A 26,079-nucleotide genomic window follows, 5' to 3' on the forward strand; every position below is an offset into this window, starting at 1 on the left:
TATCGCGCGCAAATTTCTTAAGTTGTGGCTAAGTCACTGAACTGTTTCCGCTCTCTTAAATTGACGGCTGCATCAAATTGTGTAAATCTAATAAAATCGTTTTTGTTAGACGGGGTGGGGGTGGGGGGGGGGGGTGGGGGTTATAAGTCGTCGCAGGTGGCATGAATAAAGAGACAGTATTGAGGCTTTGCATGGCCAGTGGTCAGTTATTTTTATGCCTTCGTAGACGTGCTAGCAAAAATATCGTGCGCAAATTTCTTAAGTTGTGGCTAAGTTAATGAACTGCTTCCGCTCTCTTAAATTGACGGCTGTATCAAATTGTGTGAATCTAATAAAATCGTTTTTGTTAGAGGAGATTGTGGGTGCGAGGGGGGTGGGGGTTACATGTCGTCGCAGGTGGCATGAATAAAGAGACAGTATTGAGGCTTTTTAAGTGTCTTTATTATTGTCCATGTTTTTATAAAACGTCTCTGACAATTCAAATTACTGGGCGTAAAAAAAGCAGGTTTTTGTATTATTTTCTTTACCTATGACACAAGTGACAATCTATTACAAGCACGTTAATTAAAACTGATCATGAATGATTTTGTTAAAATGATTCGCCCATTTCGTGCCGCCAATACAAACTCGTGAAATTTGGCTTTCTATTTCTATTAAAAAAAAAGTAAACATTTTTTTAAAAACACTTCTGGATAACGATAAAAGTGCCTTCCCCCCCCCCCCCCCCACCCCCTCGATCCAGTCCAGATCTTAATCAGTAGCCTTATAAGTTGAGTTAAACTCCTAAGATGCAGGACAAACTATAAAACATGTGCGATTGAAAACCAATGCTGACTTCTCATAAGCAACACAGGCTGGAAAAAAGTCATTCCATTTTGACCTAGCTTGGTTTCTTCTTAAGTTGCCATGGTGATGAGCAGAAGCAGAGCCAAACAGGCAGAGGTAACCAGGACAGCGATGAATCCAAACGTCATGTAAAAAACACCTGCAAACAAAAGAAATTTATACAAGAAAAAAAATGAGCAAAAAGGTGAGGTGATTGGTAAACACATGCTTGTTCCTGCTCTTCCATTGACTACGTATGCGCTGATTTTTGGCGCGCCTCTCGCAACTGAGTTCTGGGTTCTAATCTCTTTAATTATACGCCTGGATATTTGTTTATCTTACTATACTGAATTTATTTCCCTGTTACATCTTACCTTGCTGTTTTTTGCCGCGCATTAAATAGATCTCGAGAACAACAACTGGCAGCAGCCCAACACAAAACGCAACCATGAAATAGACTCCAAATTCTGTGTCCAAATGTGGCAGGCGAAGACCGAGGAAGATGTTGGCAACTAAAGAGCGATTCCCAAAAAAATAATATTAGTATTTGACTCCAAAGAGAGACCAACATCTCATGTCTCCTGACTGCAAATATTGCAAAGTGAACATCGACATAAAAGCATAAGGAAAAGATCAGGATTTTTCTCCTTATGCGTTATATATGATGATGCTGTTATTTTGCTATTATGTCGTTATGTCAGCATGTTAACGCTGCAAACATAACGAAATAACGTCCTTTTTATGTCATTACGGTTATGTCGTAATGCCGCTATGTCGTTAGAGTGAACAAGGCCTGACGCTGGCTTATGCCCAGAAGTAGTTCGGTACTGAGAAACGATCAAGAGCTCGCTGATGTATTATCAACGACAACAACTTTAGGAAACTTACTGCCGAGAATGAATGCAGTGACGCCAACTGAACGATGAGCCCAGTTGAAAATGCAGCGGCTGTTGACAAATAAGAAAAAAAAGTCAAGCTACCAGAATACTATAAGAAGACAGGAACTTCCTAATAGCTATCTATCGTTACTGTGATACTCCGCTCGGTGATATTACTTATGACAGTTTATAATTACACCTTTACTTAATTATGTCAGTTCTATTTTATCAGTTTTAAACAAAAGACAAAAACGTTGAAATTAATATATATTGAACTTGAGAAATTACAACGCATCAAATCGTGTCCTTACTTCTCAGCAGTTGGCCCGGGCCTCATGAGAGCCATGATGGGCTGTACACAGACAAGGAACGTAATAATGATCCCCAATACTGAGTGCGCCACGTCCGCCTGTGAATTGATGAAAATGAAATCAGTGTTCGTTACAAGATGAAAGCTGGCAGCTTAGGGCTTGTAGCCTTAATTCAACCCGTTTTAACCAGGGAACGCTTTAAATCTTTTGCAGATATATAAAAGTTGAAGGGAAGGATGTCTATACTTTATGGCAAGACAAATCATCTGACCTATCTGTATGAGAACCAGACTGTTTCTTAGCGAAGAAAGTAAAGACTAGCTGAACGATGGCGAACTCATACCACGTGCTATCAGTGAAGAGACCTTTACGTAAGAGAGGCGCGCGATGTTCCATATGCCCGGAACCGTTTTCACTTAGAGGATCCGCCCAACCTGTTTTAATTCATTATGGTTTGTCATAACTATTTGACGAGAGTGTTGCGACTGGCTACAGTATCGGTTCTCTTATGTTACTAGGTCTCTAATTCCAGGACGAGTTTGATTCAGGCGTCAGTTGCAATACAACGATACAGTGGCACTATTAATATAAATCGTTCTTACTTCAGACCAGCCTTCAACGTGAACAAAGACCAGCACAAAACCGACCAACGTGCAAATTAAACAACAGACAGTCATGGCTCTGTGAATCTAAAAATAACAATAAAATAAAGCGAAATGAGATCACGTAAGCGTGAAAATAGATGCACACTCTATAATGTTGGAGTTACGCCTTGACCAAACGGACTTTCAAGTAGACGCAAGTTCAATACTTGAGTCTCCTTGCGATTCCGTTTGGCAAGGTCTTGCGCTCAATTGCGTTGACTTGCGATGACTTGTACTCACTTTGGTCGAGATCAAATTGGAACGCAAGCCGACGCAAGTTTTTCACCGTTTGGCCAGGCAACCCAAGTCAACACAAGTTGAGTGACGTCCATTCGTTGTTAAAACAATCTATTCTAATACAGGATACATAGCCTTGAAATGTTTTTTTTGTTTGTTTTGTTTTGTTTTGTTTTTTTTCAGTGGTTTTTGGCGACTTGCGTGTACTTGCGAGGAAACTTGCGAGTCCGTGTGGCCACCCAACGCAAGTCTCTACGCAAGTTCAACTTGCGGCCACTTTCGAGTCCATTTGGCCAGGACTTTACATAAGAACTCGGAAGTAACAAGAAAGGTTCTGAAGACGGAGCCTTAAATGAAAATTGGGGAGTACTACCTTTTGCGAAAAATCGAGATTGCATACTATGCGAAGAAAGCTGTGAAACTTCGTGCTGTCTTCTGCGTAGTAAAATGTTTTCTTAAATTAGTCTTTGATTAACGTCTGAACGAAAACTGCACATTACAGTGGACGCAAAGCAATCTTCTTGAAAGGGGACGTCAAACCATAACTTTCGAACAACACTTTTTGTTGGAACAATACAAGAGCTAATCCCAACCTTAATTAGACTGTGTCACCATGGACGTTTCAGTGAGCATAAGCATGACGTAACAGATGCAAACGCTAGTTTACCTGGAACCACTTCTTCTTTCCAAACAGTTTGCCCCACGCGTCTTTCATGTAACGGGCCGCAAATATAGCCAAGGTAGCAAACCCGACCCAGGCTAACACCATAAGAGAGCCTGGAATTAAATTAAATTGCTGATGTAAACATAGGTGTAGACAGAAGTTTATAAACTTCTGATGTTGATTTCCTTTTAAATTGTAAAACAAGTTCAACTGTACTTCAAGTAAAATGATACACTCGCACACTTCTTACCATGCGCCTTCAGTAGCTTGGTGTCTGGGGTCTCGCTCTTTAGTGGTGCATTCAGTTTACAGACGTCGACTTTATCGGCGCTCCATGACCTGTGAGTGTGTTTATTAAGTATGCCACCTACAAAACAAACAAAGAAACAAACAGAGTTTTGAGTAATGACACTTGAGGTAATCGAGCAGGATTGTTTAGACAAATATTACTTTCTTACTGACTAAACAAATCTTCAATTAACTTACCACTCACGCTGCCACGAGCGTAAATCAAGAATACCTCCTTGTCTAAACGAAACATGGAACTTGCTGTTTTATTCCGCGAGAATCTGAAATATAAAGAAGGAAATCACTTACAATGGTAAAAAAAAAATTAACAAAAGTTAGGGAAAAAAGTATAATCCTAGTTGATAAAAGAAGCTCGAACAATTTTTCAAAGTAAGTCATTTTTAGCGTCTATTTTGCCTAAGCAAATAGTTTAGCATTTTCCATTGAGGCTGCGACACTTACCTACACTTAATAACTCCATCCTCAAAAGCGCCAGAGATAACCGTGAGACCAGCGGGAGTCTAGGTACGAGTTCAAAAAATCTATTACACTACTGACTGACAAAATGCTTCACGACACTCAAGTTAAATTTCCGTTTAAACATTAGTCAGTCAATTGCTTTAAAGCTAATTAACTTACTAGCCAATTCCTTTCATTTTTTTTTTTTGTTTTAGCTTTCTTACTGTTTTGATTAATTTAGTCTTTATTCATTTTTTAGGTGACTTTTTATGTTTTTTGGTACGCAGCAACAACTGTTAGTCAGTTTAGTTTGCTCGTTGTTACGATGTTTTCACGTCACTTGATGTTGTTGTTAAATTTGATAAGTAAATTGTTTGAGGAAGGTTCGACTCAACAAAACCCACACATAATTAGTGAACCTTTTTAGGAAGACAATTCTTACCGGTTTGGTTTGAACTGGACTGTTGTAGCCATTCAAGGTATAGTGCTCTATAGCGACACTGCCATCATTGAGGCGGGAGCAGATGATAGTGTCTGTACCATCCTGCCAAGCAAAATGAAATGAAATATTGTATTTTCAGTTCTGTGCGAGGGGTCCCACCTCATTTGCCCGTCAAGTTATCTTTCCCGTCACGCAATCTTCCCAAGTCACCATCTGTATGTAACGTACGTCGAAAATCTTAGTTAATCACTGTACAAGTTAATCATTAACCGCTGCTTTCTCTCGAATACTGAAATGCGTCTTTACTTCTATTTGACATCACCGATGTTACTGGGAATAGCTTAAGAACAGGAATGACTGCGTGATGTCCCAAATAGCCTTTGCGTGACCGTTATAGACTTCCTGTTATATGCTAAAAGATTGCGTTATTTACCATTTTGCCTTCATCGTTGAATCCTATGGCGACCCAGTCGCTCTTTGCGCTCAACTCAAAATTGACGTTATCCTTTTTTTCACAAGGTTCGAATGTCACAAGATAGTCGCAGGTACCACTGGATGAACAGCCATCGGGCTCAAAGTAGCAGCTTTTCTCGTCGCCACATTTGGAAGTGAGGAACTAGATGAAATTAAAATTAACATCAGACTCTAAAATCCATGCTATTACTAAGTTAAGTCGCCTTGTGGCAATGTAAGACCTTCTTGCGGCAACCTCGCTGTTAATATTTACATCGATTAGAAAAAAAAAAGAAATAAATTTCTGCGTCCACGAGAGAGAAAGAAAGCTTTCCTTGTAGTGCGGGAATAAAAGTGTAAACAATGTCTCCTATCCGTAACTTATCTTACTTCCAGTTTTCCATCGGGTGTCGGTACTGGCGCCAATTTACGTCCGTTTTTCAAAATGGCTGGCCGTGTAACGTTGACGCGTTCGGCGGTGAAAGATGCGTTTTCAACATGATAATTTAAGACGCCTGTGCGAGCTAAAGAAAAACAACGAAGAGAACAGAGGTTAATAACAATAAAGAAAATAAAAAGTCAAACCATTTTTACTAAATTAGAGCGGTTTTGAGTTAAGTGTCAAAAGTAATCAGGCAATAACTTTGGTTTTTCAACGGTTTGAGATTGGCTGAGTAGTCTGATTGGTAAGTAACTGGTGTATTTTTGGTTTAACGACACTCAATTGACAGTCGATGCAATTTAAAAATGTTATAATTTGAGGAAGGTGTAGAACACGACCGAAGTGGTATATTTCCAGAGAATATAGGCTTAGAAGCGGCCTTAGAAAGTAATGCATGTGTAAAGAATTGCGCAAAAACAAATAGAGCCATAAGGCAAAACTTAACTCGCTTAAAAAACAAAACAAAAATACTTTCTCATATTCTTGGGTAGCGAGGCTATTGAAAAAGCGAAGGAGTTTGAACACTTTTGCGATTATTGGTGTATAAGACATGCTTTTGTTATTTCACGGTATTCCTTTAATACAATTTCTCAGAAACAGTTCGACAAACCCTACATACAATTACGTAGTAAACACTTAGTACAATTCACAAGGCAGTACTTACTGACACCGGTCCAAGCAAAGATAAAGAACCAGTTCTTTGTAAGATCTGTCATATTTGATCCCGTGGGTGAGATTTTACGAACGAATCTGCAAATGGGTAAAATTATGTCCTTTGTGATTCAACTCAGAAGCAGCAAAATTAGAAAAAGCGCGGGAAAAAGGAATCCACGGTGATGCTAAGGACTAAGCGAAGTGAACAGGTTGCCTAACCTTATCTTCTTCTAACTCATTCTCGTCCCCAGAGCCGCCCGTCGCTTTCAGCTGGAGGAAATTGGTACGAGGAAAAGGTAGCTCTGGAGACGAGAATGTCAGTAACTTTGGCTAGTTCGTCTTAATATAGTTGCACGTCGTCATTGAAAGGCGGGGACTAAAGCGCTCTGCTTACACTAGCCAGTCCTTCAAACAACTAATCTCACAGCTTTATTGCGCTGTTGCGAGAAAAGTTATACGGGGTGTTGCCTAGCGTAGCATCCTATGGTCTGAACATGTCTCGCAACGTTCTCGTTACACTAATTGTTGCGAAAAGTAGACCTTGATTTTACTTTCTGAGCAACACTTTCTGTAACGAGAACGTTGCGAGACATCTTCTGCGGGGAGCGCGGTCCCCAAATGTCTGGGCGACAAAACACGATTTTCCTTTAATACAAAAAGCCAATAACTCCACGGACACCGTGCTCCAATCAAAGAGGAATATTAATAGCTGGGAACAAGGCAGTCCCTATCCACGTATCTGCGTGTAAACGAAGTAATAACAAATGTAACGTTTACAGCATAGGGCCTGATTCGTTCATGTACACATTATAAATACCTGCACGTCATTGTTCCATTCTCATAAGCTGCGGCATGTCGAATGATGTCCGTCGAGTTTCCCTAATGGTAAAAATGAAATTTGAAACAATAATTCCTCATTCATCCAATAAAAGGAAGATTTTCATCCATTGTCTTACAGTTCTCTTAATATTGGTCTTGAGACCTTTATTCAGGACCATTCTCATCACATGACTGTTGGACAAGCCAGTAATACAGTTAGGAGATAATAGATCTTGATAATTACCAAGTTAGTTCGAATGGGCTGGTGAAAATCCATGAAGTAATGTCTGATCTCAACAGCTCTGCTGGCTGAAGTTGAACAGGTGATGGTGTCGGTTTGGTCCTACAGAGAATATGACAATATGTTTCAACTGCAGTATATTTGCACATTTGCTAGTTGATTTATTTATTTTCTTTTAACGAACCCCTACAAGAAACTTCAGCAATAAAGGAGGTGGGGTAACTTGGAAGAAGAAGAAGAAGAAGAAGAAGAAGAAGAAGAAGAACAACAACAACAACAACAACAACAACATAAACAACTTTGAATATAGCATACGTCCCTTGAAATAAAGATACAACGCACAAACCTAACTAGAAAAAAACCTGTATTAAGCAGTCTCCCTTGCAGAATTGGTAGGTGACTTGATACAGGTTAACCTAGATTTTTGCGGATGTTCGGCAGTTTTTCACGCCGTTCCCGAGATGAACTTTAGGTTAGCCCACCAAATTCCAGGGCAACCTAGGCTGCTTGCAGATTCTTTTCCTCTTGAAAATCAGGAAAGGGCAGCAGTTTTAAGACGAGAAGAGACTGGGCCTCCATTTTTGCGTTCGTTCGCGGGAGCCTGAGATAAACACATGTCGAACCCTAAGAAAAACGATCAGCCTCAAAGTATCTTAAGGATAACTGGTCAAACTGGGTCACGTAAGAGGACATTAGTTATGACATATTTAACTTCAGTTTCTTCTTACCATTTCTTGCTTGGAGTTAAAACCAACAGCAACGTAACCGTGTTTTCCACTCATTTCAAAAGTGATGTTCTCTCCTGCTCTTTGGTAAGTGACCAGGAATATACAGTTTGAACTGTTTGTGCAGTCCTCGGGCTCGGAATAGCAACCTTTCTCGCTCCCACAACCATCCTTTGTTACCTGAAAATGACAATGTGAAGTATAATTTAAATCAATTGTTCTTTATTACAAAAGACCTGAAGACCCCAACGTTACATGTACATAAACAGTGCTTCATGTTTGTCTTGGAATTAACGATCCGCAACAAAGTTTTAGCCTACCAACGCCCAAATTATTCCCAGGGTCTTCTCGTTTCTAAAATCCAGCCACTGGTGCAGAGACGCCATCTTAACTGGATTTGAATGGCAAGAATAACATGGGGCTAATCTCATTGCCAGATCTCACTCTGTTCTGGGTTCAAGATTACCTGGGGACGAGTGAATGCACCATTTTAGGTATCTAGGTAACTAGGCAACTGCACTGTTACCGCCTCCCCCACCTCCCTCCAAACTCCAAAAACAGAGAGAATATCCACACTTGCAGTTTATGGAAACAAAAGTGGTATAATATTCAATAACAGATCCAATTTATCAAAAAAGGTAAAAGCGTAAATAAATTAGCTAGCGTAAAAGTAAACAATTAATTGAACAATTACAATCCGTACCGCAAAACTTGGTTGTATCGTTGGTGGTGTTTGAGGGTCAGCTGTGGGTCCGTGGACTGTTACAGATTGAATACTAACCCAAAATATGGTATAGCTTTCGACAAAAGTTCCCCTGAAACGAGAAAAGGTCTTTAGTTTAAAATTAAGCTGATCTAGAAAAAATAAATTAAATGAAACTTAAAAATTAACAATCCTGTACAAGACCTTGTATAGCAATTTTAAAATTACATTATGCTGATAATCTTTGCATAGAAACAGAATAAACAACCAGAAATTTCAGAAGGTAGATATGACAAAATCTTTGGGTGTGACAGACTCTGCAGACTTTTTGCTCTCAACGTTGAAAACAGAACTCATTTCCTAGTTCATTGCTCAAAGAATTCATTGATTAGAAAATTAGATAACAGCACATTAATTATACAATTAATGAACTCCACTGATTAAGTTATCAACATTTAGCTTTGCAGTAAATATCGTCCTGTTTTGTGAGCAAATTACAATCAAATGTTTGATTATGATGTTTGAGTGTAAATGTTTAAATACGATATGCTTTTGCACAGCAATACCGATTTATGGCTGTAGAGATAAAGCTTGTTGTTGTGTTGTCGTTGTTGTCGTTGTTGATGTTGTTTATTATTTTTATTCATCTAACAATACAGAAATGCAATTAGGATCGTCCGTTAAAGAGACAAAGACCCCACAGTCAGACAGACCACTTAAAAGTATATAAAAAGTATAAAAGTATCAAATAAGAAGAACGTTCCAAAAAGAACTTACCAAAACGTGATATTTCCCACACTGTATCCCGGTGCTTTCCAAGTAAATTCTAAAGATTTAGGTAATGATCCATTTGGCGGTTTGAAACGGTGATGAGCAACAGTATTCTGTTGACGCAAGACAGATGAAACAAAGGAGTAAGGAAGGAAGGATGGATATTCAATGGCGAATTGAAAGAGAAAACAGACTAAGGGAGATAACATTAGGCGAATAAAAAGACACGTTTCTATTTCAAGGATACCTGTTCTTCTCCACCGGAGCACCACAAGAAGGTTTGGTCCGCAGACAGAGGCCCCTGAAAGGTGCCAACTGGTCTGGCATCCCCCACGGCACGGGCTTGGATGATGAACCCCTACAAATGGGAAAGAATTGTTTAATTTGTCCTGGGTTGGCATGGTTTTTCTGTCTTCCGGAATAAGTATTTAATACGCTAATTTTATCAAAATCAAGCGTGCGGACATCTAGTTTTATTACCTTAATAGCCTTGGTGCCATTAACCGTGACAGTTATCATGGCGTCACGTGTATAGTTTTCGCTGCTCACGTGGATCGAATATGGACTTGTGTTGAGCGGCTGACTCGAAATAGGCTGCATACTTGGAGTCCTATGGAACGGCGTGAAATTTTCACAAACTGTGATAGGCGCATGAGAGGGGAACCCGTCACACGTCAGCAAAGAGTGTGACGTCAGCACCGCTAGTAACCTGAACAACAACTGCAATTGACAAGTCAATGGTTAGTCAGCCATGTACTAAATATATATTTCATACATAATTAGTTCTCACGAACTTGCATGACAAGGCAAAATAAACAGTTCTGTAGCCGGCTTTCTCTTGAATCCCCGAAGAACAAAATGACAAAAATAAAACTCTTCTGCAGAACTCTAGCTCTAATCTTGGTGTATTTGGAGCGGCAAGAGGAACAACCTGATTTAATAGGTTTTACGTTTTCGTCTTCACCGGAAAACAAAAGCTCTGACTTTACGAAGAACATTAATAAGCATATCTTAAGGGCATGAAAATAACTTGAGTAAATTTGTACAGGGTATCAGAGTGTTTTTGTCACTTGCGGCGGAGTGCTGCATTTTACAGTGACTGTTTACTCAAAAACAAAAAAGAGAGAATGCTATTGTTTAAAATAACGCATCGTCATGAAAGAATTTTAAGTGTAATGCTTGGGCGTAGGAAACACTATCACCGTAGATCATTCACTGTGAAAAATGTTTCCTTTACTACGTAGATATGTCTGTATTAAAACGATGTTTCGTGACATGACTTTAAAGAGGACAGGAAAAAAAAATGGTTCCCCCGCGCTTTACAAATGAGTGTAAAAACGTTTGTTTGTTGTCAGAAAAAGAGGAATTAACCAGAGCAACAATGCGTTTGTCCTCGTAACATTGTTGTCCTTTCACTGTTAAAATAACCGTCGATAAAACGCCGCCTTGTAGGATTTTGAGATATGAAGATATTGCTTTGACAAATGACATACGAGTAACGTACAAATATCTGACCATGACCTGCTACCTAGCAAGATCGCATCTTTTCACATCTTACGTAATATACAGCTAATGTTGTGTTCATGAACTGAAACCATATCGATAACCGAATCCTGTATTCTGTACCACTACGATTGTCAAATATAAAGTTTTTATTGATTACTTTTATATTTGAACATATTACGACTCAATATCAACCACTCTTAACCTCAGAACGTATAAAATGTACAATTTTGGAAATAACCTTCATGTGATCACTAAAGCTCTCTATCTGTTCTCTGTTGTTCACGCATAGCGGCTTTGTCCATGCAGTGCATTTACGCTTTGTGAAAGTTCTTTTTCTGTCTACCCCATTCACGGTATGAAAATTCTCGTGTCTGGCGAAATGCTTCGAGTCGGTTTAGCATGCATACGTTTCTTAAAACGGTTCGCTTAACTAAATATTTATTACTTAAACCGGTTTATTGCGGCATCCCGACGTTGTTTAGTACTACAAAGCTAGTATCACGTACGAAATATATAGTATTTTTGAGTTTAAAATCACTTACCACAGAGTCCAGCATTTTTAGGATATACTCCGCAAAGTTAGTGTAACACAGCGTTTCACTTGTCCGGGTCCTCTGCAATCGCGCTTACTGATAACGTAGTGTAACGCAAATAATTTTTAAATCCACTGATACTGGTCCCTGAGTGGTTAACCTTAATTAATAATCTCACGTGATCTTTCATAAAAATGGAAAAGTCTACTTGGTTGTGGTTTGAAATCAATGAATGTATCTACGTTGAATGGAAGCCAGCTAATATGAACTCAGATTATTTGCTAAGAAACATCGACATGTCTTTTATGTCCATCTAGTGCTCTTATCGACTCTTAATCCTTCTTTATCAAAGGATGTCAATTTATCATAATTGACAATGAGCACAAAACCTTTTTATGAACTAAGATTTACGTCACGCTTTATTGTTCTACTGAACTCAACCGAATATTAATCTGTTTGATATGCATTGAATAGGAAACCTAAGTCATGTAGAATATAGATGACATTACTCGTTTTACATGAAGGACAGCTTTGAACGTCACCAAGACAAACCGAAGACAAAGCTCGTTTAAGTAAACAACAAGATTTGAAGGACGCTGCCTTTAGCTACAACTATTGTGGCCATGTAATTTACAAAGGAAACAGATCTTCACACTATTCTAAGATTAATCTTTTAATCATAACAAAGTTGTAAAGTTTTTATAAACGCATTTTAACTGCTACACTATCCCCGGACTATCTTAATAGAAAACCTCTTTATGTTACATCCACAGAATAACATACTCAAGTATGTGTTCCTCATGTAACGAAAAATCAAAGTCTTTCAATGGCTGTACCTACTGCTCACAAAAAAGGACTTATTCTGCAAGAGGAGAACTGGAAATACTGTCCACGACTAAGAAGGTAAAAGATATGCGCTCCTATTACAAGGACATGCGCATTTAAATTGATACCTGACCGTACAGGTTTCTACTTATTGCTTTACGTCAAAACGTTCACTGACAATAAATTCTACAAAAAGTGTAAAAGACTACAGCCACCTAAGTAGTTTTCTGCACCCATTATGGACCTAAATACCTGGAAAAATTTTAATAACTCAGATCAGTGTTGATTATTACGCTTTTCTGAATTTAATTATATAATTATCAAGTATATCTAATCTATCTAATCAAGTATATATAACCAGCCTGAAAAAAAATATATAGAAAAAAGAAATCATAAGGGAAGCACATTTAACTAGTGTAACGCCAAATAATGAATTCTATTTATTTACAAACGTCATGTAAAGACTAAGATACTTAAATTAAGCAATTTGGAAATTTTTATCTTTAGCGACTAAAATAACAGACTTTGGTGCTCAACAACAAATATGGAAAATAACTTACATTAGTGCTGGATTACGTACATGGTGATGGATTCAATGTTCGTGTTCATGGCCTCCTTCTCCATCAGCGAGCGCTATCAGCACCACAAGAGCAATGACAACACCAGATACAAGAGCAACTGAGAAACCCAACATCAGCTGACGTGCAAACAAGAACTGAAAATATACGTAATATCAAAAAGATAACTCTAATATGTGCAATCCAATTAGTGTGCACTACTTACGGAAAAAAATTGGTTCGGAAAAGTTTAACACAGTCGGGAAAAGGGAGGGGAGACGACGTAATAAGAAACAACAGTCTTGGAGACTTCCCCTAAACATTAACTTTCCGTTTTATTCATTGTAGCAAGCTGGCGCTCTACTTTATGCTAGTGAGCTCATCTCAGTCCCAGATTTCTTCGGCAGTTTCGCCCGCGTGAGAGATCTGAAAACGAATTTATGAGTGAGTGAGCCTCAAACCTGATCTCCAGCAGGCTGCAGTATAACATGACCACCTGTGAAGAGAAAAAATAGATATGACAATGCATCTGCGTTTACATGCTTCAACCGACAGACAATGTCACGCGCTAGATTGGGCTGAACAACATATGGTAACAACTTGTTCATGATTGCCTAAATTGATCAAAATTCACTCCCAAGCCTCGTTTACGCGAAAGTTTTCTCAAAGCTTCATTACCACCTTTCTGTTGTACGTGTGCGTTCCTTTGATCTTTCCCAATCGAGAAATTCGTTCATGACAGAATGCAGAATGTACAAGTTGGCATCTTTAGGTGATATTAGTTAGCCTTATGCAAATTTGCACAGGGGTTATTATTTCCTTGACTGTTTTTTACTCGCTCACTTGAGTCCTGGAGTCACTCCTTACTCACCAGCATCTTTGTCTCCTAACGGGCTGAAACGTGTTCCCGTTCTTTCCTTTTTGAGGGAAAGGTAAAGCTCAAACACGACCACAATAGCCACGCCCAGACAGTAGACAATCATGGCGTACAGAGCTGAGTCATCCAGGCTTGAGGCAGGAAGACGAATACCAAGAAACACAGTCACCACTGTTGAGTTGAAAGACGGACACATCACAACAGTTTACATGAGGAAGAGAAACGGTCACAATCCGCAATGCACCCTTGTCTTGGAGACGCTTTTGAATCCAAAACCCAACTTCCGTACGGACGTAGAGGAAGAACAATTCAAAAGAGCTCTTACCTGCCAAGATAAGCGAAGACAGACCAACACCACGATGGGCCCAGTTAAAGATGAAGCGGCTACAGGAAAGGAAACACAACAGTAAGGAGCCGTGACGGGGCTTGGGAGGAGAAAGACGGGAATATTGCTGCATTAATCTGAGTCACTGGATAGGACAGCCGTTATGCTGTTCGTTTCAGTTCGAAACCTTACACAGACTGGGAAACAAGAACGTCTTTTATCACTACAACATCAAACAAAAACTCCAAAAAGAGTTCATGACTCTAAGTCATCAATAGGAGCAGTTGCATCAGCATGTCGTTATCCAGCAGGTTATGTAACTCAGCAACCTCTTTGGTATATCGCGGGCTCACCGTGCGCTTAACTCTGCGAATTATTGTAGAGGTAACTACGAGTGAAAGGAAAATAACAAAGGAAGAAGTTTATCAGTCAACATACTTGGCCTCTCCAGGGTGGGGTCTAAACAATGCCATTATCGGTTGAATAACAGCTAACACCAGTACAATAATACCAGTGATTGGGTGGGCACCAGCCTCCTGTTGAGTTAAAAAATGAGAGAGACTAAGCCAAACTGTTGAACAAACAAAAGACGTGTGTTATATGCTTTCAATAGTTTATCCCAGATAGTTAACACTCGTTTTGTTTCGTTTTATCAGTTGTTCGATAAATAAATAAGTTACTCACTGAAGGTTGTAACTTATAAGAGCAAAAAATATTCTCTTTTGTTAACTAACAGGGACATAACAAAAAACATTCACGATTGATCGTATGGTGGCACGGATTCATGTTCTTGTTAAGGTTTTGATTGGTTGGCCAAATGTGATTACTTTGATCCAGCTTTACCAAAGTTAAAGCGGTTTTCAATTGAGTATCGTAAATCAAACCAAAGTAGTCACTCTAGCCAATCACAGCCAATCACAAAGGACACAGGCAATCGAATGAACCAATCAAAACTTCAAATGAATAAATTTAGTTGACGCACACGCAGGAAAACGTTTGTGAGCGAGTCACGATTGATTTTGGTTTTCTTTTGATGAGATGACAAAGTAGGGTGAAGTTTTTCAAGCCGATCGTGTAGCGTTGTATAATTAAAAAAACTAAAGCGACTCCCAAGTGAAAATTGCTATATTGTAAGAAAGGCGCTCTAATTCAAGATTTCATCTTACCTCGGTCCAACGTCCAGCATGAACAAATATTATGATGGTGGAAATGATAGTGAACAGAACAGTTAGGATCATCAGTGATCGGTGAAACTACGAAACAACAACATCGACCATAAACTTCGTGTAAATAGAGCTGTAGAAAAACACTATTATTATTCAAGAAAGGTAACAATAAGTCGTTACACCAATCCATAGTGGAAAACACTCGATGGAACGAAATAGTTAGCAACAGTTGAGGTCAAAGTAGCCTCCCTGCTGGCCGTTTCTCACAATGTCGCGTGACGAACCAAGGAGACTATGGTCAACTTTGCAGAGCTTCTCCTGAAAACGCAATTTTACGGAAGTCATTGTTAAGAAGAGAACGGCAACTTACCGTGAACCACACTTTAGTTCCCAACAGAACCTTCTCTCCAAATGCCACCTTCATGTAACGAGCCATGAAAATTCCAATCGACGCGAAACCAACCCACGCGATTACCATCAAACAACCTACAAGGAACAAGCAGCGTTCACACTTGGTTCACAAAGAACGGTTAATTCTCCTTACAATGGTAGCATATTGTCAAGAAAATAGGTGACGAGAATAAAGGAAATCATCAACAACAATATATTGCCTTGATGTACCACTAACTTCTCGTAAACAACATAACAAGGATTATATAGAAATCAATACGGACAATTGAAATTTGAAGCCTGTGATCTACTGTCTCACCATGGGTTTGTATGATTTCAGGGCCCTCCTTTTCTGCACCAAGCGTTCCGATGTCAACCACCTTGACTTTCTCAGGACTCGTTTTTGGAGTAGTATAGTGTTTACCGATGACGTCGCCATCTGTTTATTTTCAAGAAGAACAGTGTTAGATAAGGAATGGTTGCGATTTATAAAAATCAACGTCACTTACTCATGGGACCACTTGCATACACAAGATGCCACGACTCCGTCAGGTCCGCCATTTCATCATCTTCCATCTTTCTTCGAAAACTTAAATCAGAAAAAGTAACGAGAGCACATTAAACCAGTTCCAACGTGAGCCAGAAGGCATATGTAGCATGTTAACTATAATTTATTTTACTAAACTAAAGCGCAATTTTATTTAGATATTTACTCTTGAGTAAGACCGCACATATAGACAAGTTTATTTTTTCTGCAGGTTACTTTTAACGATCAAATGGCGGTAGAACGTTAATTTATTTAAACATTTGTGCAAACCTCAAAAAAAATTCGCAACTTTCGACCACGAAAACAGCTCAATTTGAAAGACACTACTACCTCCATGAATTACTAAGACATGGAATATTAAAGTCGTATTTCTTCCTTCTACATTGTAATTATAGTTGGGATATTTTTGGCACATGACTTACCGGCAGCTCAAAACTCCACCTGATGATTTTCCAAAATCTAGAACTAAGGACGCAGGTCTCTAGAATTCAAAAATATTTTTGGAATCAGTTGATGATATCGAGACGTCTTTCCAAGATTAGTGAAGATTGTCCCAAGAAATAACGTATTCACACTGGGTAAACGTTTGCTGAGACTTAATACTCTTAAAAGTGTAACCATCTGTACTTACAGGGGTGGTCTTGGTAGGAGTATCGTAATCTTCCATAAAGTAGTGGTCCACAGAGACCTTCCTATTGACCTTAGCGCAGATTAAAGCATCGGTACCAGGCTGACGAGCAAAAAAATAGACACAACAATTTTTGCAGTCGACAAACATGGTATATTTTCACATCACCAGTGTCCTTTTTTCTTGTAATCTTTGGTAAGACACAAGTATGTCAGAGTGACTATCATTATCCGGGAGTATAACTTAAGTGGATTCTACTAAATCGTTTAGACTACTTGAAAAAAAAAAAAAAAAAAAAAAAAAAAAAACATAAGTGGTTATAGATTGTAATCATTCCACTCTAGCGGACAAGCCACTCTATGTTACACTCAATGAAGTAACCTGCGGACTAAAGAACCACAAGGAAGGTAAACTAACTTTTCTCACATTACCAGTATCGGGCCAGTCCACTGTCTTACCATTTCATTCTTTTCGTTATTAAAACCAATGGATCCCCACTGTCCCACAGTGCTGAGCTCAAATTCTACCTCACCGGAATCGCTATCCTCACCCCCCACGGGTTTCATGGTCACGAGATACTGGCAGTCACTGCTGGTCGTACAGCTCTCGGGCTCAGAATAGCAGCTTTTTGTTTTACCGCATCCATCTTTGGTAATCTGAAGTAATCACAATCAAAGATCAATAAAGAACGATAATATTAATAATCTCAGCAGCTGAGTCAAAGTTCAAGTAAAAAATGCTGTGTTCAAACATTTTTGTTTTCAAGCACTTGTAGCGTGTAGCCTGTGCCCCAGTGAATCCCGCGCTTGCGCAGTGTGAGCGTGTACGAGGCGTGTGTGCTTCGGTGTTGTGTTGGGTTCTGTATGCGAATAGTTTCCTTCGTCCATGCTACATACTCAGCGAAAGAGCTGGTTTCAACTCGTCTTCCAAAAGGCTCCAGGTCAGCTGGGGGGATAGTAGTGTGGAGACCTTAAGCTTGCATGGCGCGAAAAGAACAGATGATGATTAAGAGAAGTTAGCACGACGCATGGGTATACTGATAATCGTCACGTCAGCATGACGCAGTAACAAGAAATAACAGGGTTGCTTAGCAACAGAGGTGACGAGGACCACAAGCTCAGTTTTTTTTTCAGACACGATGTCATTTCCCATCACTGAGAGTGTTCAGTGAATCAAGGTTGTTACAACTGAACATCACGTCTTACCGTTTCTTTGACTTCTTCATGAGACAATATTGCCGGGACAGAGAGATTTACCATAGCACCCGTGAAAGTTCTATTTTCAGAATGATACTGTGTACTGCCTGAAAGACCTGAGAACACAAAAACACACTTTCACTCATAGCCTACTGAATTAATAGAAGGGAATGGTTATGTGAAGCCTGGAAGACTTCACACCAGACGAACTTGCAAATGGACGGCTTGCCTCTTTAACTGAACCAAGACATGTTCATGGTCTTTGTCAGGTAGGGGCTTGAAACTAAAAGGATCGACTTTTGAAAAAGAATCAACTCTGATAAACGTACTTGTTGGCCCATGGGAGAAAAGAAGATACCATTTCTCTGTCAGATCTCTGAAGTAAGCCGCACTTGAGGTAAGTTTGCGAGTCAACCTGATGCCAATAAAAAGGAAAACATTTATTAACATTGTCTTTTCAGGCATGCAAGATATGTGACGTAAAACGAATATGGCGCCTCTCTTACTTGCACTTTATTCCACCGTCCTCGTAAACTATCTTCGTCAAAGTGATATCACTGTTGCCAGCCTACAGAGTGTTCGTTGTTGTTAGTAATCTTCTCAAGACCTTATGTCATACAATCACAACTCCTTACCAGGTTTTGTCGGTCAACGTGGTGGCGATGAGAATAGTAATGACGTAATTCCGCCAGGTTAGTTGCCATGGTGACGCACCAAATGGAGTCCATCTTGTCCTTTAAAACAACACCCAGAAACAAAGAAACAATGAAAACGACATTAATACTATTAAACTACACGACCAATGAGGTTACATGAAGACGATATTTTGACGAAGAAAAGTAGTTTTCTCAAAAGGAGTGTTTTGGTCTTAAGAATAAATCAGCTATTTTAAATTGACCACTTAGGGTTGTAGCTAGTAACAGGCGTTTGCTTCAGTCATTGTTTCCCTTTTTGTTGTTTAGAGTTATTATAAACACCCTAAATACTTTGAAAGAGAATTAAACTATGGACATTGCCTCAGTCATAATTTTTTCATGGACATTGCCTCAGTCATAATTTTTTCATGGATATTGCTTCAGTCATAATTTTTTCATGGACATTGTCTCAGTCCTACTTTTTCGTGCTGCAGCCCTGTCAGTTTGATGATGCTTTAGTAATCGTTGATTCATCACGGTAAAAAAGAACAGCTGTAGAATACTCGTACCATTAGTTTCTTTTCATTAAAGGCAACTGAAACCCATCGTTCTTTAGCACTCATTTCTATGGTAACACTTTCGCCGAAAACTTGGTAGGTGAACAGATAATTACAGTCAGCACTTCCGGTACACGATGGTGGCAGCGAGTAACAGCCTTTGGTCTTTCCACATCCAATCTTGTCAATCTATAATGTCATAAAAAATGAGTCGTTTTGTGAAGTACAACATCATCTTTGATGGAAGCAGACCTAAACATAGCAGATACCTTTGGTTAGAAAAAGCCCAAGAACGTTACTGACAAATATATATTTAACAATTTCCTGGAAAGTTTTTTATTCTTGCCGTCAAATTCAAAAAAATATTCGAAACAAAGTTTGTTGCAAGGTTAAAACTCGATCTAGTTTACCGACTTGTAATTTGATTTATCATTGCTCTTCTATAATTTTCCTCACAAAAATCTAAATGTTCATATTAGACTCAAAGGCTTAACAAACTTTGAGGCGACGAAAACGGATAGTGGTGCTGGATTTTCGCGCTTTACGGCTTTGAGTCTCAGCCGGAACGTTCGTCTACTGGTCAGCGACAAGGAGCTTCTCACGTCACAACATGCTTGGATCTCACATGGATAGGCTCACCTGAAAGCTCTCAGTTGTGGCCCCTCTATTGACCTGTTCCGCTGGTGGCCCGGCAACTACAGATGAGGTTAGTTTGGTCCAAAATGTGGAGTAGTTATGAACGATAGTGGCCCTGTAAATTTACATAAAACAAATCAATTGTTTTCAAAAGCCAGCGAAGATTACATATTCGATATAGATCATCATTACAGATCGTCTTTACAACAGTACATTGCTCAGCACTACTATGGGTTAACTCTGTATGCATCCGTTGGGTCAAAATAAAATGCTCTTGTCACTAAAAGCATCGGACTGAAACGACAATTTTTCTGTCATACGTACGTTGGAAATTTCAAAATTAAAAGCATGTTTAAAGAACAATTTTAAAACACGAAATGGTGACATACGCGACTTTACGGAAAGGGGTATTCTACCTGCTACCAAAACAACTTCAATTTAAAACAAAACGACAATAATTTATCGAAAACAACTACAAAGTCAATGAGTAATCGATATTACAAGGAGAAATTTACAGCTTGTGTCTTCTTACATGAAAGTAATGTTCCCAGCGCCCTTTGCAGGGGCCATCCATGTGAACTGGCGGGAGTTCCACTCAGTTTTGTTGTATCTTGAGTTTTTATGACCGACTGTGTTCTAAACAAAAGAAGAAGAAAGAGAAATCAGTTTACTTGATAAAAAGTGCCCGCGACATTTCAGACAATGTACGATTGTCAGACAATGTGCGAGAGGTTAGCCTGCAAGGAAGCCCTGTTTGGCAGGAGAATACCTCCTGCGAGGTATTCCAACTGTTCACAATTTGCTCTGTTTTGTACAGCAAGGAGTGAAGTAAGCTCTACTCTAAGAGATGCCAAGAGAGCTTTCCTACAAGTTAATGATTGATCCTTAATTATTACCTTCGGTCCTCCACCAGAGCAATACACATGTTGAGCGCCTGAAAAAATAGGAAAATAATATAAACACGTAAGCTTCAGCTATTATGAGATGGCCAGAGTTGGATTTCCGTATGTAAGGTTTAATAATAAGCTTTATTTATTCAACTTTGAACGAAACATATACAACGGATTTACATAATTTAAAGGGAATACATATATAGTCAATAACTACTAAGTAAAATTACTAGTAAGGTAAGTAAAAAAACAGATTATAAAAGGAGGAGTCTTGCAGCTCTTGCTAAAAACGAGTTAGTCCTGACTTTTGTATTGCTACTGAACCTGGTTTAGATCTTAAGTTATAGCCGTGTCTGGTATTTGGCTTTGTGAGAAATAATGAGAGGTTTGTTTTAGAACCCTCGAATTTACTTGTTAAAAAGGGAGGATCCTGTCCAGGGTCAAGAAAGTCTGATACGTTTCGTTGCGACGTCAGAATCGCGAGACTTCCGAGAAAAAGACTGTAAAATAAAACCTCCATAGCTACAAATTGCGTGATAAGACACGTTCTTAGTTTGTCACGCTCCACGGCTGAAAGAAACAAAAGAGAATACGTACCACTCGGGATGTCGACGAATTCTCCCACTGGCCACGGGACTGAACTGTCAGTTCCCTGGGCTTGTAAAATAAATCCATTAAAAGTAATTGTTCCTGAGATTGTCACTGTGACATTTTCTCCAGCAGAGTACGAACTGTTGGACACGCTGACGTTGTATGGCGACTCTCCAGTTTGAGCCTTGTTATATGTCCGCAGCACCATGCCCCTAATTTTGTGATAAGCAAACATGTCCTCGCACGTGCTCAACGGAGGACCTGAGGAAAACGCCCATATTCCTGACAGCTTCACAACCAGAACAAGTGTGACCTAAAATGAACGAACAAGGAAGAACATTTATCTTTGATCATATTTATTAGCTTCAACGTCGATAGCCCATTCCAAAAATATTTATAACAGCTGCGGCTTTCAAAACATAATGGACATATGTATATATATCGTTTGATCACAAGTCATCTTTTAATGAGATATTGCTTCAAAATGTTATTATTCTACTGTGCCACTAAAGGCACATAGAGGATCATTGCTGTTTAGCTTTGGCTCGGTACTTTGAAGATTAAAAAGATATAGCTCTCCTGGGGGAGAGGGAAAGTCAGTGTCACTTAATGTGTTAATGTTGTTTTATTGGTGAAAAATTTCAAGCCACGCCCACAAAACAGGATCTTGGTACCTCTTAGGGGTTCTTTTCAAAGTTTCCGACCAGCACCCCCGTCCTTTTTGTGTGGGAGTCCTGAAAGTTGCATTAAGGACGGTGCGTTATTCACGATTGACGCAATCAACTACGCTACCAAGTACACGACTAAGATGAAAACAAAATTCTCACTGTGGCCAAATCAAGTTTAATGAGCCTGTACTTAAACCAGGAACACTAGAATAGCAGCACATCGCTAACCTCTAACTATTAACGTCTTCCAGCTGAAAAACTAGCTGTTGTCTGTCGAAAATTATACTGAAATACAACTGTAAACATGTACCTACACATGGCGTAGTGCGCGCGCAAAACAAGTGCGAGATACGCAAATGTCTTACTTACTGGGGTGGTGACAGGAAAAATGTAACGGGCACCGTAAAACTTTTCAAAAAAGATCAATAACTTTAAAAAACGCGTGGTTACCCCTACATTTTATGTTATGAAATGGAAGTGGCAAGCCTGTAGAACACGTGATTAGTTTGTGGTTGTGAGCGAAAGGTATTTAGACTGTATTTTAGCTGAACCAGAGGAAGGCTGTCAGAGACGCTAAAAGCGCTGTTGCAACGATTTTGTTGTTAAAAACATACCAAAAATGGTTTTTATGTTACCATTTGTCATGCAGTTTAAAGATCTTTTTAAATGTGTTTACTTTTCTGTGTGTAAAGGCGAATTCTAAGGAAATCTGTGAAGAAATACGCTTTCCTTCTTTTTCAGAAAAATGCTGATGTCAGCATTCTTGTTGAGACTCAAGGCTAATTATCTTGAAAAAATGCGTGGCTACCCCCATTTTTCTTTTTGGATTCCATTAGCCCTTGGAAAGATCTACTTTTTCCGCGTGGTCCTAACCTGGCGCAAAAACCTTTGTATTTAGCATGCACCGTTCTTAAATCCGCGATCTGTAGTCCCAACACAGATGAAAGCGCATGGGTCGTCATGTCTGCGCCATCGAAGGAAAGCTTATTTCTCCAGGTCCTCTCCATCGACTCTCTACCCCAAGATTTTTCTCTTTGGTGCCTCTCAAGCATTGTTTGGTGTTTCTTCTTTCCATTTTTAGCCCAAAAGGTAATCTTCTGTGTTATGAATGGACCTTGAAAAGACCTTAAAAGCTTATGAATTTGCGAAAGCGGCTTTCGTACGTACGTACGTACGTACGTAACGGACGGACGGACGGACGGACGAACGGGAGGACGGACGGACTGACAGATGTACGGCTGTCACGTGGCATCCAAAATATTTCCACCCGCGTTCGGCGCGTAGGAGTTCCGCTAATATGCCTTCTCAAAATACTAATAACCCCCTCCTCATTTGCACCAGCCCACCCCTTACCCCCTCTAATAAATGACCGGTCTCTAACAGTAAGTTTTTCCCATGAGCGGACGGGGGAGGCGCCTGAATGACCATGAGCGTGTAAACTAATAAAATTCATGTTTCCACTCAAGAGTTTGTCGTTACCTTGGTTATAAAATTATATTTCAAAGTTTTGTTCGCTTATTCGGTTTGCTTCTGTTAATAAAGGAAGGTACCGAGAATCTGGTCTTAGGGTCTTTTATTTCTAAAACTACTGTCTTGCACAATCTCCGTCTAACTTCTACTACTTCTCCTTCTACCACCTGACTAACAAATGTACACGCACTTAAATACCATATCGTTAGCTGCCTGTGAGCCACTGAGACTAACTGACCTTGGAGGATTCGAGAGGATAAAATATCCTTTTCAGAATACTAACTCAAACATTTTCACGCAACTCTCCGAAGCGAACTACAAAGTTCTTCAAATCACCAATAGAAGGAAAATTTTAGAGAAAAAGAAACCCAAACAGGATCTTTGTGGGAGATCCAGACCAACGCCAGTAGACGAACCCAAACATGACCATCGATGGGGTATATTCGCGGTCACGAACTCAAACATTGCGCTACGTTGAATCTCGTGATATCTTACCAGCTAGCAACTGTAGTTTGCTTCGGTTATTAGTATTTCAACAAATAGTACAAATATTTTGCTTGCTTTGAAACATAATTTTGATATATTTAATTATGGGCCTCTTCATATGAGCCCGGTCAACCATTTCCATTTTAGGAGTATGCGAATTAGTTTTATTAGTAAAGTTACAAGAGTCCACAAAGCCACGACAGTCGTGAACGATGCAAGTCTATATTCCACCATTTTGGTTGTTTTTCTTGGATTTCATCCCGGTAGACCGGGCTGAAATTTCCCATGTGAACAGACCACGAAATTGGTCCCGGTAACCGAGCCAGCCCGGTTACCGGGCTCATATGAAGAGGCCCCAGGTCCGCTGATTATCACAAATAGCACCAGATCCTCGCAACATTGTCTGATGATTCAGGCGGGAAAAACAAAGAAAGCCCCTTATCGACATTTACGAACCTTCTTGAAAAACAACCGACAACTAACGGTATTCAATTTAATTGTCAGTTAGTATACGGACCTGAATATATCGATGAATTTTATAAAGATCAACTTTAACTTACGGAGGTCGGTTTTATAAGAACAATACCAAAAGAAGCCGATGATGAATCGAAGTGTTCCTGGAGTGTTGAAGGCCTGGATCATTAGAGGTGTTTTTTTTTTTTTTTTTTTTTTAATGTATTCTACATTCCAAAGTCTAAAATGCCCGCTAAAATGTCGTTATGATATACAACTATTACATGTAAATACCGGCGCATTGTTGATATTCGGTAACACGCCAATTAAAATACTGGTCCTTGTTATAAACAAGTTAGAATTATCGATGTTTCAGTCGATCGAAATTCGATCTTTACTTCTTAATGCATGCAACCGACAAACTAGACGAACACAAAGGACTACAGATACCGCCATGTTATGTCATCGATGCGCTGTCATGCACATTGACTGCAAGCTATATGCAAAACAGTGCAGCAATAGGCATGGACTCTTACAGATCCACGAGGAAATTTGAAAGAAATTCGCGATTAACATGTGTGGAAAACATCCCTACTCCTCATTACTTAAATCAATATTGCAGTTGGAGCTGATAAGCTTTGTTGCATATTATTTTCGCAGCCTGTCTAACTGCCTGTTCTTTCCAACTTGAGAATACAGCTGTAATTTATGTTAGCTGTATAATTAGGTTTAAAAATTTAAGCCTCAAAGACCTCCAATTTCGTTAAATTACCTGTAACAAGAACGTCATAGTCCACTTCCGTAAGGTTTTGTCGGAGACTAAACGAACGATTGCGCTTGAATGGAATGCCGGGGTTACTGATCATGACGTGCGCACGTGCAGCCTGAAGATTTTCATGTCACGGTTTTCAGGTTAGCGTGACCGGCTGCGTACACTCAGAGCAACACGGCCCTTTTACTTGTTCCGGTCCTCTGCTATCGTGCGTACTGAGAAAGTAATCTAATACAAATAACATTTAAATCCAGTGATACAGGTCCTTGAGTGGTGAACATTAATTAATAATCTCACTTGTTCTTTCTTAAGAATGGATGGTTACTCCCAGAAAAATACCTTATTAAAGTCCAAAATCTGTGATTTACGCACCTTATTTATGACCTGATCTTAAATTTGATACCTCATTTAAGACCTGACCCTAAAATCAATACCCTGTTTCAGACCTGTTTTAAAATTAGTTCCCTAGTTCAGACCGATGTAAAGGCACTTCGAAGGGCTTTTGTTGATGGTATTATCGATAATGATGAAAAAGTAGCTTCTTCTAAAAATACATACTGAGTTTCAGACTAGAGCGCAAAAGCCATACCCTATTTAAGACCAAAATGGCCAAAATTGATACCCCATTTATGACCAAAACGACTAATAAACATACACTAAATTTGCGGAAGGAACAAAAAATTTCTATGAATTTACGTCTCGCTTTGTATAGTTTTACGGAAATGAACCAAATACTAAACTTTTTGATACGTGTTGAATTGCAAAGCTTACTTATATTGAAAAAAGATTGGAATCCCTGCTTTACATGAATGACG

The 26,079-nt window shown here is 39.3% G+C and overlaps 2 protein-coding genes across 3 annotated transcripts; both read right to left on the reverse strand.

Annotated features, from left to right (window-relative positions):
* Window positions 1-419: 419 nt before the first annotated feature.
* LOC110062734 (ferric reductase 1-like) lies at window positions 420-12,110 on the reverse strand. The gene is made up of 21 exons (XM_020769683.2): window positions 11,605-12,110; window positions 10,037-10,276; window positions 9,804-9,914; window positions 9,563-9,669; window positions 8,786-8,897; window positions 8,086-8,262; window positions 7,361-7,459; window positions 7,115-7,176; window positions 6,308-6,393; window positions 5,592-5,725; window positions 5,182-5,364; window positions 4,749-4,850; window positions 4,310-4,368; window positions 4,046-4,128; window positions 3,810-3,926; window positions 3,563-3,672; window positions 2,617-2,703; window positions 2,015-2,112; window positions 1,714-1,772; window positions 1,200-1,337; window positions 420-985 (listed from the first exon to the last, which is right to left on the reverse strand). The coding sequence occupies exons 1-21, from the start codon at window positions 11,617-11,619 to the stop codon at window positions 897-899; spliced, it is 2,268 nt and encodes a 755-aa protein (XP_020625342.2). The 5' UTR covers window positions 11,620-12,110; the 3' UTR covers window positions 420-896.
* Window positions 12,111-12,252: 142 nt separating this feature from the next.
* LOC110062746 (uncharacterized) lies at window positions 12,253-25,893 on the reverse strand. Of its 2 annotated transcripts, none has more exons than XM_089286107.1 (23): window positions 25,265-25,893; window positions 21,422-21,728; window positions 20,831-20,868; window positions 20,467-20,570; window positions 19,938-20,049; window positions 19,311-19,487; window positions 18,742-18,840; window positions 18,613-18,674; window positions 18,436-18,521; window positions 18,116-18,222; window positions 17,369-17,566; window positions 16,914-17,012; window positions 16,705-16,763; window positions 16,245-16,324; window positions 16,055-16,174; window positions 15,716-15,831; window positions 15,346-15,432; window positions 14,618-14,715; window positions 14,180-14,238; window positions 13,849-14,025; window positions 13,439-13,473; window positions 13,001-13,135; window positions 12,253-12,782 (listed from the first exon to the last, which is right to left on the reverse strand). In XM_089286107.1, the coding sequence occupies exons 1-22, from the start codon at window positions 25,280-25,282 to the stop codon at window positions 13,013-13,015; spliced, it is 2,361 nt and encodes a 786-aa protein (XP_089142233.1). In that variant the 5' UTR covers window positions 25,283-25,893; the 3' UTR covers window positions 12,253-12,782; window positions 13,001-13,012. The 2 variants fall into 2 exon arrangements, with proteins under 2 accessions (XP_089142233.1, XP_089142232.1); XM_089286106.1 differs by having other exon boundaries at window positions 12,981-13,135.
* Between the last annotated feature and the right edge of the window lie 186 nt (window positions 25,894-26,079).

Source organism: Orbicella faveolata, unplaced genomic scaffold (genome assembly GCF_042242905.1).
Source record: "Orbicella faveolata isolate gen_17 unplaced genomic scaffold, um_ofav_v1 contig_14, whole genome shotgun sequence".
Lineage (NCBI taxonomy): Eukaryota > Metazoa > Cnidaria > Anthozoa > Scleractinia > Merulinidae > Orbicella > Orbicella faveolata.

Bases quoted from the DNA above. Each gene is read 5' to 3' on its own strand.
- LOC110062746 (XM_089286107.1), bottom strand. The intron at 20,050-20,466 runs GTAAGAAGACAC...GTAAATTTACAG, and splicing joins GCTGGGAACATTACTTTCAT to GGCCACTATCGTTCATAACT. The intron at 17,013-17,368 runs GTAAGACAGTGG...TTTGCTCGTCAG, and splicing joins ATAACGAAAAGAATGAAATG to CCTGGTACCGATGCTTTAAT.
- LOC110062734 (XM_020769683.2), bottom strand. The intron at 5,726-6,307 runs GTAAGTACTGCC...GTTTTTCTTTAG, and splicing joins CTTTGCTTGGACCGGTGTCA to CTCGCACAGGCGTCTTAAAT. The intron at 5,365-5,591 runs GTAAGATAAGTT...AATTTCATCTAG, and splicing joins CACCCGATGGAAAACTGGAA to TTCCTCACTTCCAAATGTGG.